At 54.0% G+C, this 11,982-nt stretch overlaps 7 protein-coding genes across 7 annotated transcripts; all 7 read left to right on the top strand.

Moving 5' to 3' along the window:
* Nucleotides 1-363: 363 nt before the first annotated feature.
* On the top strand, nt 364-1,125 carry DQ04_05301000 (putative chaperone protein DNAj; the record flags this gene model as incomplete). The annotated part of the gene is made up of 1 exon (XM_009314102.1): nt 364-1,125. One exon carries the CDS (start codon nt 364-366, stop codon nt 1,123-1,125), a length of 762 nt encoding a protein of 253 aa, XP_009312377.1.
* A 266-nt stretch (nt 1,126-1,391) lies between these two features.
* DQ04_05301010 (hypothetical protein) lies at nt 1,392-2,882 on the top strand (the record flags this gene model as incomplete). Its single annotated transcript, XM_009314103.1, has 1 exon — nt 1,392-2,882. One exon carries the CDS (start codon nt 1,392-1,394, stop codon nt 2,880-2,882), a length of 1,491 nt encoding a protein of 496 aa, XP_009312378.1.
* Nucleotides 2,883-3,861: 979 nt separating this feature from the next.
* DQ04_05301020 (calpain family cysteine protease-like protein) lies at nt 3,862-5,952 on the top strand (the record flags this gene model as incomplete). The annotated part of the gene is made up of 1 exon (XM_009314104.1): nt 3,862-5,952. One exon carries the CDS (start codon nt 3,862-3,864, stop codon nt 5,950-5,952), a length of 2,091 nt encoding a protein of 696 aa, XP_009312379.1.
* Nucleotides 5,953-6,566: 614 nt separating this feature from the next.
* On the top strand, nt 6,567-7,244 carry DQ04_05301030 (hypothetical protein; the record flags this gene model as incomplete). The annotated part of the gene is made up of 1 exon (XM_009314105.1): nt 6,567-7,244. One exon carries the CDS (start codon nt 6,567-6,569, stop codon nt 7,242-7,244), a length of 678 nt encoding a protein of 225 aa, XP_009312380.1.
* A 306-nt stretch (nt 7,245-7,550) lies between these two features.
* Nucleotides 7,551-9,680, top strand: DQ04_05301040 (calpain-like cysteine peptidase; the record flags this gene model as incomplete). The annotated part of the gene is made up of 1 exon (XM_009314106.1): nt 7,551-9,680. One exon carries the CDS (start codon nt 7,551-7,553, stop codon nt 9,678-9,680), a length of 2,130 nt encoding a protein of 709 aa, XP_009312381.1.
* A 987-nt stretch (nt 9,681-10,667) lies between these two features.
* Nucleotides 10,668-11,381, top strand: DQ04_05301050 (cytoskeleton-associated protein CAP5.5; the record flags this gene model as incomplete). The annotated part of the gene is made up of 1 exon (XM_009314107.1): nt 10,668-11,381. One exon carries the CDS (start codon nt 10,668-10,670, stop codon nt 11,379-11,381), a length of 714 nt encoding a protein of 237 aa, XP_009312382.1.
* A 25-nt stretch (nt 11,382-11,406) lies between these two features.
* Nucleotides 11,407-11,982, top strand: DQ04_05301060 (cytoskeleton-associated protein CAP5.5; the record flags this gene model as incomplete). Its single annotated transcript, XM_009314108.1, has 1 exon — nt 11,407-11,982. A coding segment is annotated over one exon (576 nt), but the record flags the coding sequence as incomplete, so codon positions are not given.

Here is an 11,982-nt window from a genome sequence, read left to right on the forward strand (position 1 = left end):
TACGGTGCCTGCACGGGCGCGGCGCAGCTTGTGAAGGGCGTGTGCAATACCGGCGAGGCGCTGCGTGAGACGGCGAGGGGGTCGCGCTACTGGAACAGCCAGGAGGGGCGCTGGGTTGACGTGCAACTCGCCACCGCGCTCGCCGACCTGCCCACCTCTGACGCCGATCTCTTCGCACGCGCGCGGGAGCTCTACCGTGAGCTGCAGAGCGGCGTGGGCACGCACGCGCCAAAGGGGGATGGGGCGGCGGAAGCAGCAGCTGCAGGGTCTGAAAATGGGAGGAATTACTACGCCGTTGTGGGTGTCGAGAGAACGGCGACGCCGGCGGAAATTCGGAGCGCGTTTCACCGCAAGGCACTCGAAATGCATCCAGATAAGAACCCGAACAACCCAGAGGCCACGAGACGTTTTCAAGAGCTGATTGAGGCGAACGCCGTTCTCTCTGATTCTGAGCGACGCGCTTACTACGACACGCACGGGGTGGCGGAGGTGGTCCTCGATGAGAACTCGTCGTACAGCCGAATAGAGGAAGGTCTGGGGGCGGCGTTTCTGGAATGCTTCATTGGACGCATAGCGTGGGCGCTGTACTTAACTCCAAAGGTTTTTATCAACGAAACGCTCTCTAAGGAGTTTCAGAATCGTCGAACTTTGCGTTTGGCGCAACAACTTCTGCGCTACGTTGACGAGGAGAACGGAGTGGAGGCGGCGCTACCTGCTATTCGAGATGCCGTGTCCACACCAATGGGCCAGAGGTTCATGCCGATTGTGGCGCGCCAGTACACTGTTGCTGCCCGTCAGCATCTAACCTCCAATGTGTTTTGGCGGGAGCTGGACAGTTTCAGCACCTCAAAGGTCTCTGCCCTTTCGAGGGCTTTCAAAGCGACCAAAGTCGGAATACCGACGGCTTTTAAAGCAAAGCAAGACTCTCTTAACGAGAACGATGTGGTGGATTTTCTTGCAGCAGTAAGCCAATCTGATGTGGAGCGGACTGTTCTTCGAGCATCCCGCTTTATTTTGTACGACACATCTGTACCACCAGAACAGCGAAAACGGCGGGCGGAAAATCTGGCCAAGCTCGGCCTCGTCGTTAAAAATACCTGCCAAGCTGCTTGTGCCGAAGCATGAGGCCGATATTCCAAAGAAAAAAAAAATAATTAGCTACGTTGCCTGATATTCTCTTTTTTTTTGTGACTTAAAGATCATTTAGGTGGAGGAGAAGCACCACCCCTCTTTGGTTCTCTGACGTCACGCCCTGCATTGCACTTTCCAGCCCAATCATTTTTTTAACAAAAACAAAATATGAATTACGCATGCATAGACACTGCTACAAGCATTGCTCCTCTCACTCTTGCGCTCGTGTAGTATATATCCCGTATACTGTAGAAGTGGCGATGAAGAAGCATAGCGAATCACACACAAAGTCGAATGAGCATCTTCACCCTGCCTCTAATAAGGCCCTGCAGACAACGTCCTCGCCCGGCAACACCAAAGAGACCGGGTGCCAAGTGAGGCGCCAGACGTCGGTGCAGTGGAATAGTGACGCACCGGCGGTGTTTGGGGTGAAAAGCTCTGCAGCGAGTGGGCACGGAATGGACGCTCCGCGCTCTGCTGGGAGACCACGAGCAGCAGGCGACTTCCGACAGAATGTGATGGAGTTTCTGCACGACATGTACGGCAAGGCTCCACTCGACGATCCGTCAGCGAAGGCTCCGTCTAAAACCCCCACCCGCCGACCACAAGAAGGAATGCCACCGCTACCGGTCTCTTCGAAGCACTTGTTGAAGCCGTCACCGCGGCGGCCCGATCCGCCGCTGGATCGGCGGGCACTGACCCACCACGGCCTGCCTGGCTGTCGGTCGCCGATTCTGAAGAGCGTCCCCGCGAGCAGCAGCGTCTCAGAGGACCACCTTGACACACTTCTGGACCACATCATCGATGGATATAAACGTAGGAGCGCGCGAGCAAAGAAGCCGGTGCCGTCGACGGCTATCAACAATAACAATGACGGTGATGTTGTCTCGATGTTTGTGAGCCACGCACTTGACAATTTTTTGGTGAAGGAGGCTTCCTTCTCCGCCTGCAATCCGAAGTCGACGGAGTCCTTTCTCTCGGCAGGCGCGGACGGCTTCTTCCCAAAGCTTCTCTCGTTCCAGGCGCAGAGTCAAATGAGGATCGATGATGACGAAAGCGAAACACTAGTAAAACCTGTCTTTGATGTGAAGATGGCAACATTTAAGCCCGCTGAGTCACGTGCTGGGGTGAGTGTGAGCAAATCTCTGCCGCTAGGACCAATGACGCCTGAGTATTTCGAAAAGATGGGCACGGTGGCCTACAAAGACACTCCAATCTCCCGCAACAAAGCCCCACAGATTGCTTTTAATAATGCACCAAGACCGATGGGAAACAACTCAAGCTTCTCGCGTAATATGTCACTTGACTCAGGTGGACTCAACTCGAAACTGGGCGACAGCTGGGGCAACGATGTGGAGCAAAACACGACGGGAAATTCGGTTGTCGACAAGAAGCAGGGTAACGTGAGCAATGTGGCAAATTCCAAACTGCCGTTGGTATCATCAACGCGCTCGCTGCTGCACCACGCTAAAACAGTAAAGGCGGGCAACTCGAGCAGCAATAAGGATGAAGAGATTGAGTGCCTGATGCACGACGAGGATTTAAAGCGTAACGTGCTGATGGCGGTAGAGTCTCGCTTTAGAACTTACCTCTGGACGCTTGAGAAAGATGAGGCAGCAGAGCGTGTGGCTTCTGTTAAGGTATGTGCAAAGGATAAAGGTGACCCTCATAGCCGGCAGAATGCACGGGAGCCAAATGCGGTATCGCATCAACCCATGGTGCAAAACCTTCTCGACTTCTTTAAGAACTAAAGAAAGTTTTAGAGTGACACCCTTGCTACGACGCAGTGACTTTTTCTTCCGTCCTGTTTCACGTGCGTGGGGTAAACAGAAGTATATATCTATATATCTATCTACCTATCTATCTATCTATATAGTGACTCTGTGTATGTGTGTATTTCGTTACATTCCCCTTCATCTCTTTTTTCCTTCCTGCACTCTGATCTTTCGATTTTCTTCCTTTTTAATTCATGTATGGGAGTCTCCTTTTCTAGTTTTTTCAACCTAGAAGAGGGCGGGGTTGTTCTGCTCTTTCTTCTTATGTGGTAAAGATTATACCTCATCCTTGTGTTTCTCAATGTTTCGCTCTGTCTCTTTAAGCGCGTTGAAGAGGGATGGCTTGATAGCCTTTTCCCCCATTCGTGCAGCGCNCCCCCCCCCCCCACCGCTTCTCATTGCAATTCCTTCCTGTTTCGGCCTGTTTTCTTTAACTACCCAAGTGTCGTTGTGTTTTCTCCAGTGCCATCCATGGGTCATGTGAATCGATGCTGGCGCACGATAGATATATTTCTCTAGCCTTTGGAGTGACTGAGGCATTATTGAACACGTCAGAAACGAATTTGTTTTCTTTGTATATGAAAACTCCTGCTGTGTCTCATCATTCCGAATCCCCGGTACATATGTTGACGGGTGTACCATGGAGGCCCCACACCCACTCTCACACACTGACGTTGAGATCGTTGCGATGGCTCACCTGGCTCTTTTCCCACTATTTTTTTTTGTCGCCACGCTTGAATTNCTCTCACACACTGACGTTGAGATCGTTGCGATGGCTCACCTGGCTCTTTTCCCACTATTTTTTTTTGTCGCCACGCTTGAATTTAGAGTTGTTGTGTGCACGAGCCTGTTGTTCATTGCTAGTGTCTCCTGTGTTGTGGCTTGGTAGACGCTGCAGGGGTACAACTACTATTGAAACGTTTGCGGTTGCATTGACAATTGGCTTTCGAGGTTCATGGCGTGGTGCGCTTCGTGCTGCATCGACCCACCAAAGTATGTGAACGGCAAGCCAACCGTGTCTGGCGGCGACATCGCCCCTGTCTTTGCGGACGGCCGTCTGTTCCGCATCGTAAAGAGAAAGAGGTGGTACTACTACAACGATACGCAAGACTCTGAGATGCATGTGGGGATGAAGTTCGGCGGCGGCTCCGTCATTGAGGCCTTGGGGAAAACGAAGTTTCGCCAAACCGGCAGCGCCGGTGCCACCACCGCCACGCTGGTTATTATGCCGCTCGAGACGGAGCCATTTATAGAGGGCGTACCGCTGAGTTGGAATGGAACTGCTGTAGCGCGTCCTTTCTCGGCAGTTGAAAAGGCGAAGTTTGCGCAACTAAACCGCATGGTGGTGGTGCGAGAGATGGCTGCGGTGTCAAAGGTGCTTCATTTGCAGGGAGGCCGCAACAACACCATTGACGAGGAAAAAGCGTTGCATCTCTGTCTGAAGCACCACATCGCGTATGTGGACATGAATTTTCCACCAATCAACAGTTCGATCCGGCACCCGAGCGATAGCTCGACTAAAAATATCGTCTTGCGGGACCTCGACAAGTTCTCATGGCGCAGGCCGAAGGACTACCTCCCCAAGTCGTGGCAGAAGCGCATTGCACTCTACAAGCATGGCGTGAATCCGCGAGCCATTGACCAGGGAAAGCTGGGCGACTGTTGGCTAATGTGCTCTATTAGCGCGTTAGCAGAGCACTCAAAGTCCATTCGTTCACTCTTTCTCAGTCCACACTGGTGCTGTCGCAGGTGGCGGGAGGAAAAGGCTGGGGCCTACCGTGTTATGCTCAACTTGAACGGGTGGTGGCGTACCTTGGTGCTGGACGATTACTTTCCATCTACTTCGAAGCTTCCCTGCTTTGGACGGACCCGTGAGGCCCCATGTGATCTTTGGGTGTCTCTACTGGAAAAGGCTTACGCCAAGGCGTACGGCTCATATGCTGCCATCTCTGGGGGAGCACCGGCCTATGCGCTTCAGGACCTGACTGGATTCCCAACGTTTGACTTTTCAAAGATGTGGACCGCCGCGCTGAGGAACTCGGAAGCGGCGGAAGTTTTCTTCAAGAAGCTGCATGAGTGGCGGCATCAGAATTACCTCATCACCGTCAATACACCAAACAGTGACCTGCGTAGCTACTTGGCAAGGCGTAGAATTAGTCGAGACGCAAGGGAAACGGAGATGCTGTTTGAAAAGGCCGGTCTTGCACTTGGGCACGCCTACACTGTGCTCGCTGTGAAGCACTTCCCCCTTCACGGACTTTGCATGCTAAAGATACGCAATCCGTGGGCCAATAAGGTGGAGTGGAGTGGCGATTGGTCAGACAATAGTGCAATGTGGAAGACGTATCCGCTTATCAAGGTTATCTGTCGCCCAGAGAAGAAGGCAGACGGTATCTTTTGGATCGAATGGAAAGATTTTGTTCGTTTTTTTGAGGATGGCTGTGTGTGCTTCTATCGCCCCGGTTACCACGAGTACCGCATCCCAGGTGTGTTCCACTGGGAGATTCCAAACGTGGTCCTCGAGGTAGTTGTGAAGGAAAGGTTTGAGGCATGGTTGGTGCTGGTGCAGAAGAGCACGCGTGGGCTGCATTCTTCCGACCCGGAGAGTAAGTACACCGGCCTTCTCATCAACCTCTCGTGTGCGGATGGCACGCGGCAGAAAGTCATACGCTGCTCGGCCGAGAATGCCGAAGACGAGTCTGAGCGTTACCTCTTTGTCATGGGCAAGACGGTGGCGCTCAAATACGAATTTATGCCGGAGAATTCGCCCTACTACGTCATCCCCCGTCGAATGATGCACAGCCAGGGCGATGTAACTGACAAAAGATATGTTCTGGCGCTGCTGGTAAAGAATAAAATCCGAAGCTCCTCTGCGGAGGTGAATCTGCGGCGTCTGACAAGTAACTGCGCTGTGTTTAATAGCATGAAGGTGTTTGATCTGAGCGGCGTATCGAAGGTGAGCACAACCTTTCAATACAAGGCTGCGCATGAATTACCTGTGGCCAAGCAGGGGTCATCATTACACAACGCGAAAACCTGTTCTTGATGATTGTGTGTCTTTTGAATCAGAGCGAGGTCACTCATAGTTTCTTGATACACATGGGGTTCTCTCTGTTGCTCAGACTGAGCGCCATGCGGTGTTTAATGGTAGACTGTGTTCTTCTCTAAAGAGGAGAGACAACCTCGTGTGTTTTAAAATATTCTTTAAAATCATGACAAATTAGTTTCGGTAGCATTCCTTCATCTCTGTGGTGTCATTGTTGTTGTTTTTTTTTTTGTGAGGGAAATTATCGCCTTTTCCAGAATGAGCATTATGTCGGAGCAATTGTCTTCGTGCCGTCTCTGGTTCGCTTCACTTATATAATCCAAGCGACAAATATCGCTGCTTGGTCGTTCCCTCTCCCCACTCGTAGGTTTGGTACGCACTGTATACATTCACCACATACTCCGCCCCATTTGTTTTTGTTGTTGTTGTGATTTTTATCTTTCTATCCGCGTCAAGCGCTGTCACGTCACCCTGCCATGACTTCTCTTCGCCCAGAGGCTCTTTTTTTTTTTTCTGCTCCGGATTGAATCCCCTTTATGCCACGTGGTGCTCCTCTTCTCTCGTGCTGTTTTCCCAGTGCCGCATGCCCGCTGCTGGCAAAAGGTTAGACGACAATGCCAGTCGACGTCTCCATGTTTCTTGAGCGGAATGCGTCTGCGCCGACTCCGCGGCTGCCAGGCCACGGCTGCTTCATCCGTGGGGCGCGACGCAGGGGCAAGACGTCCTTTGCGTTCCAGGCGGCCGTCAACACGGTACAGGACGGTGCCCGTGCTGTCGTGCTCTGCCAGGAGCATGTGCTTTACTCCAAAATGCCACAGCCGTTTACCCCCTTAACTATGCTCGATGAGGCGGCACTGCGCCGCATTGAGTTCGTGTATGTGGAGAGCCTCGCCGATGTTGTACGCGAGGTGGGCGGTTGGTCCACGCCGCATGAGGCCCCTGCGTTGGTGCTCGTCGATGACGACAGTCTCACGGACGCGGGGGATGTTAGGCGGACTGCGCAGGTGCTGTCCGCTCTGGAGAACGTGCACGAGTGGCTAACACGCATCGGGCAGGTGTTTCACTACGTGCTCGTCTCTAATAGCTTTGCGGAGCGGCAGCAGAGTGTCGAGCTCCCGTTTGCCGCCTTTCCGCTTGTAAATGCATTGTTCGGTTCTGCGGGAACCGTGTCGCTGCAGCCGACGCAATCGGAGATGACGCAGATGAAGCCACTGCGACTGGAGTGGCGCGACGGACTCGTGCTTCAGACAGATCACCCTCGCTGTAGCTATGCAGCCCTCCCTGCAGAGTGAAATGGACTTATCGGGGTGGCCGTCAGTGGCGTACGCAGGTATATGGAGATTGTAGTGCCCGCTTTTTTTTGAGGTTTATTGCGTTGTTTATGCTTCTTATTTGGTGAGTGGCGTCTCGGAAGGAAGAGGCTTTCAATTTTGTGTCTCCACACACACACACGCATATATATATTTAGTACATATAATATAATAATATACGTTTTCTGTGTGCCTTTTGTATTGCTCTTCTCGTGTGGAGATGTGTGCACGCCGTTTCCCCTTCCTTTGCAGTGCAACCGTTATATCTAGAGAGCGAAAACAAACATTATGCCGTGTTGCTGCTGCACGGGCAGGGACACGAAGGAAAAGTACGTCCTCCGCCAGGGCGACAAGGACACGAAGCCTGTGAAGAAGACCCGCAAGTTTAAATTCGGCGGCCCGACCCACCGCGGCAGTGCCTACGCCCTCCTGGACGATGGCAACTTCTACCGCGTGGAGGATGGCAAGCAGTGGCTCCTCTACAACGACACTTTGTCGTGCGAGATGCACCTTACGATGAGGTTTTCTGCTGACACAAGGATTGAGGCGGGGAAGCGCACACAGCTGAAGATCGAAGGCAAGGAACGTGTAGCCACGATTGTTGTCTACCCGCTGGAAACGTTGCCGTTCCTCAAGTTTGACACAAGCAAGGTGGACTACCTCAAATCCCGGTCGCTGGCGCGTCCGCTCACGCAGGAGTATTTGAAGAAGGTCAATGCCGAGACGAACGCGAAGCTGCAACGCGAGAGGCGTGAAGTATCCCGCATCTGCTCGCACAGTTACTCAGAGGAGGAGCTGCTGCACAAGTGCCGCCACACGAAGAACACAATGTACGTTGATCTGAAGTTTTCACCATGTGCGTTGTCCCTGCAACGGCCCACCGACAAGAAGAAGGTCGTCAACGTCCCAAATATCGTGTGGAAACGCACCGCTGACTATATTCCGGCAGATCGTCACAAAGACATTCAACTCTTTCGCGACGGAATTGACCCGGAGGACATCGATCAGGGACAACTTGGCGACTGCTGGCTGATGTGCGCACTGAGCGTTATTGCAGGGCGGCCGTCCATCGTGAAAGGCATCTTTCGGCACCCCGTCTCGTCGAGCAAGGCGAAGAAGGAGCAGAAGTGCGGCGCCTACCGAGTCACAGTCAACAAGCATGGCTGGTGGGAGAACGTCATTGTCGACAGCTACCTCCCTACCATGAATTGCCAACCGCTCTTCGCCAGGTGCTCGCGTGACCCATGCGAGTTGTGGGTCTCGTTCGTGGAAAAGGCGTACGCGAAGCTGCATGGGTCCTACGCCGGTATTATTGGTGGTGACGCGCTGTTTGCGCTGCAGGACTTCACAGGGTTTCCGGTTCTCTCCTTCGAGGCGGTGTGGTCCAAGGCGGCGCGCAACTCGGACGCCGCCTCAGCCTTCTTCAAGTCGCTGCGGCGCTACCAGGAGAAGGGCTACATGATCACCATTGGCACGCCTGGAAAGGACACCAGCGCATACACTGGCCAGCAACAGTCAGGGAAGGGCAGCAACGGCGCAATGCAGGACCGTTACAAGAGGGCGGGCCTCGGAATGGGGCACGCGTACTCCGTGCTGGACGTTCGGCAGTTCTCCCTGCCGAGTATCAAGCTGCTAAAGGTGCGGAACCCGTGGGGCGGCAACGGTGTTGAGTGGACCGGCGCGTGGAGTGACAAGAGCGACAAGTGGAAGAGTCACCCGCTTGTTCGCCGTGCGTGCAAGCCGTCGAAGAAGAACGACGGCACCTTCTGGATGGAGTGGGAAGACATTGTGAGGTACTTCGACGGTGGCGGTGTGTGCATGGTGCGGAAGAACTGGCACGACTACCGCGTTCGTGGCGTCTTTCTTGGGCTGACGCCGAGCGTTGTGCTGGAGGTGGTGGTGACCCGCAAAGTCAAGGTGGTGTTGGTGCTGTCGCAGCAGGACCGCCGCGCGCTGCATCCCGACGACCCCAACGCACTCTACAAGGGCCTCCTCCTCAGCGTCGGTGCCTACTCGCGGGAGAAGCAGCGCCACGTGCTACACGCCAACAGCTCAGCGGACCCCGAGGAGCCGTCGCCGGAGACGTTCACCTTCACCATCAGCCGCGACATCGGCATGGAGCTGACGCTGCTTCCGCAGCACTCGCCCTACTACATCATCCCGCGCGTCATGGCGAACAAGCCAGAGACGCCGAAAAAGTTTACGCTGGGCCTCCTCAGCCCGTGCAAGGTAGGCAGTGGCGGTTTGGCAGTGAACTTCAAGAAGCTGCCGCCCACGCACGACGCCTTTAAGAACCGCCGCGACTACACCACTCTGGAGGCAGCGCCGCTGCACGTAGAGTTTCAGCACAAAAAGCCCGGTAAGTGCGCTGTGCTGCGCGGGGGCGACAGTATCCAGAACTCCAAGAAGATTCAGTAGCTACGGGAAGCCAATTGCCACCACGCCTGTCTACATATATACGGGTATATATAGAAATGATAATACTTATTATTATTATTATTATATATCTATGCATACACGTATATTTCTTTATATGTATATGCTCACATATCTCTTTTGAAATACGATTTCAAGGACATGCAAAAAAGCAGACATAACAGTCAATAAACATGAAACACATACATTATTTCAAAGAGAAACAACGGAGCAAACGAGAGAAGGAGCATAGGTAAACTCATGGGTGCTGGTCGAGGCCACAGACACTGGGCTTAGCGTGTCGGGACTTATTTTGTATACACTTCGCCAGGCTCTTGTTTTGTATTTTGTCCCTTTCAGAGTCCCACGAAGAACCTCCACGCCGTTCTTGCTTTCGAATGAATTGCTGGTGAAGTGAGCCTCCATGGCTGCGTGTATTGTACAACTTGTTTTGCTTTTTTTTTTTTGGTGTGTTTTCTTGTTTCTTGTTTCCCGCTGCCGTTGAGGCATCTCTCTTGGTTCAATTGTCTTCGGTTTGTTGTTGCGGGCGTGTACCCCTCTATTTATGCTTGTACTAAATCACTTTTGCTGGGCTCCCGTCTTGCGATCGTCGTGTGGTCCTTCTCGCAACAACTCATACGAACGTATTCTCCGTGCGTTACTAAACAGCACGACTCTTTCTTCGCCCATATTCCCCCCCCCTTTCAGCAATTGTATGGTTGCGTCACACGCTCTCTCTTGCTCTCTGTCGCATACGCATACTCCCGGGCTGCTGTGGAGCCCACGCTCTCCTCTGCTGCCCCGCCACCTCATCTGTGGCTCGCGCTCTCGCTGCTCCCCTTCTGTGTGCATTCCCGTTTTGTCGGCGTCGCGTATATCGCGCCTTCAACACTCTGAAACAAAACGAAAAGAAGAATAAAAAGGATTAAAAGAAAAAAAGAGTCTTTTATATTCACACCCTGAAGGTCAGTGAAATAAAGGTACGACGCGATGGGTTGCTGTTCATCGAAGGAGAAGCAGCCACCGAAGCAGGCGGCTCCCGCAGCTACCGCCGAGAAGGTGAAGGTGGAAACGGCGCCCAAGGAGGAGGTAAAGGTCGAGGTCCAACCGACGCAACAGTTAAGTGCGGAGGAGCAGCGGCTGGAAAGGGTGAAGGCATTGAAGAGCGCCCTCTTCAGGTACGAGAAGTGTACCGTTAATGGCGTGATCACATCCTTCTTCCCTCCCAAGGGCATGTGCTTCCGCATCGTCCGCGACGACACGTGGTACGTGTACAACGACACCCTGAACTACGAGATGCACGTGAACTTCCTCTTCGCCCCCGGCTCAGCCATCACACCCTCCAGCCGCGCGAAGGTGGCAACGTCCGCGAATGGATGGGCTGTTGTTTCCGCCGTGGTGTATCCGTTGGAGACCGTCGAGTTGGTTTCGGGTGAGATGGGGGTGCACAAGACAGATGTCTCCGCCCACCCACTCTCGGAGGAGTACTACCGCAAGGTGGAGGTCCTCACTCGTGCGGCCGCCGACCAGATTTTGAAGGTGAAGGAATTGGCACGTGGCTCCACCGACGAGGAGGTGACACTGCGACGCTGCATCGAGAGCAACACGCCCTTCGTTGATCTGTCTTTTGAGCCGTGCGCGGNGCTCCACCGACGAGGAGGTGACACTGCGACGCTGCATCGAGAGCAACACGCCCTTCGTTGATCTGTCTTTTGAGCCGTGCGCGGCTATGCTGTCGCGTCCCCGTATAGATGGGCGCAAGATCCCGCCAACGGCGTTGCGGCGCCCAGGCGAGTACCTTGAGGATAGCAAGGCAGCAGTGGACGATATTTGCGGCCCTGTGATGCCGCAGTGCATCGATGGCGGCATTCTCGGGGACAAGTGGCTCATGTGCGCAGCGTCGATCCTCTCGGAGGATGAGGCACGCGTCAAGGAGATGTTCGCAGAAGGGAAGCCGGAGGAAAAGCGGCTCGGCGCGTACCGTGTGTCAATCAACAAAAACGGGTGGTGGAACACTGTCCTTTTAGATGACTTCCTGCCAAGCGTCAACGGTGTGCCGTGTTACGCGCGCGTGCTCGATAACCCGGCGGAGCTGTGGGTCTCGCTGCTGCAGAAGGCGTACGCGAAGGTGCACAACTCGTACGCCAGCATCACCGGTGGCGACTCGGCGCTGGCGCTGCGTGACTTCACCGGCGCCCCGTCGCACCGCTTCGACGCGGCGTGGGTGAGCGCGACGCGGGACGGGAAGGGCGCGGACGCGATGCTGGACAAGCTCGAGCGCTACACCGAGGCGGGCAACATTGTG

The sequence above is a fragment of the Trypanosoma grayi genome (assembly GCF_000691245.1).
Source record: "Trypanosoma grayi strain ANR4 Tgr_530_V1, whole genome shotgun sequence".
Lineage (NCBI taxonomy): Eukaryota > Euglenozoa > Kinetoplastea > Trypanosomatida > Trypanosomatidae > Trypanosoma > Trypanosoma grayi.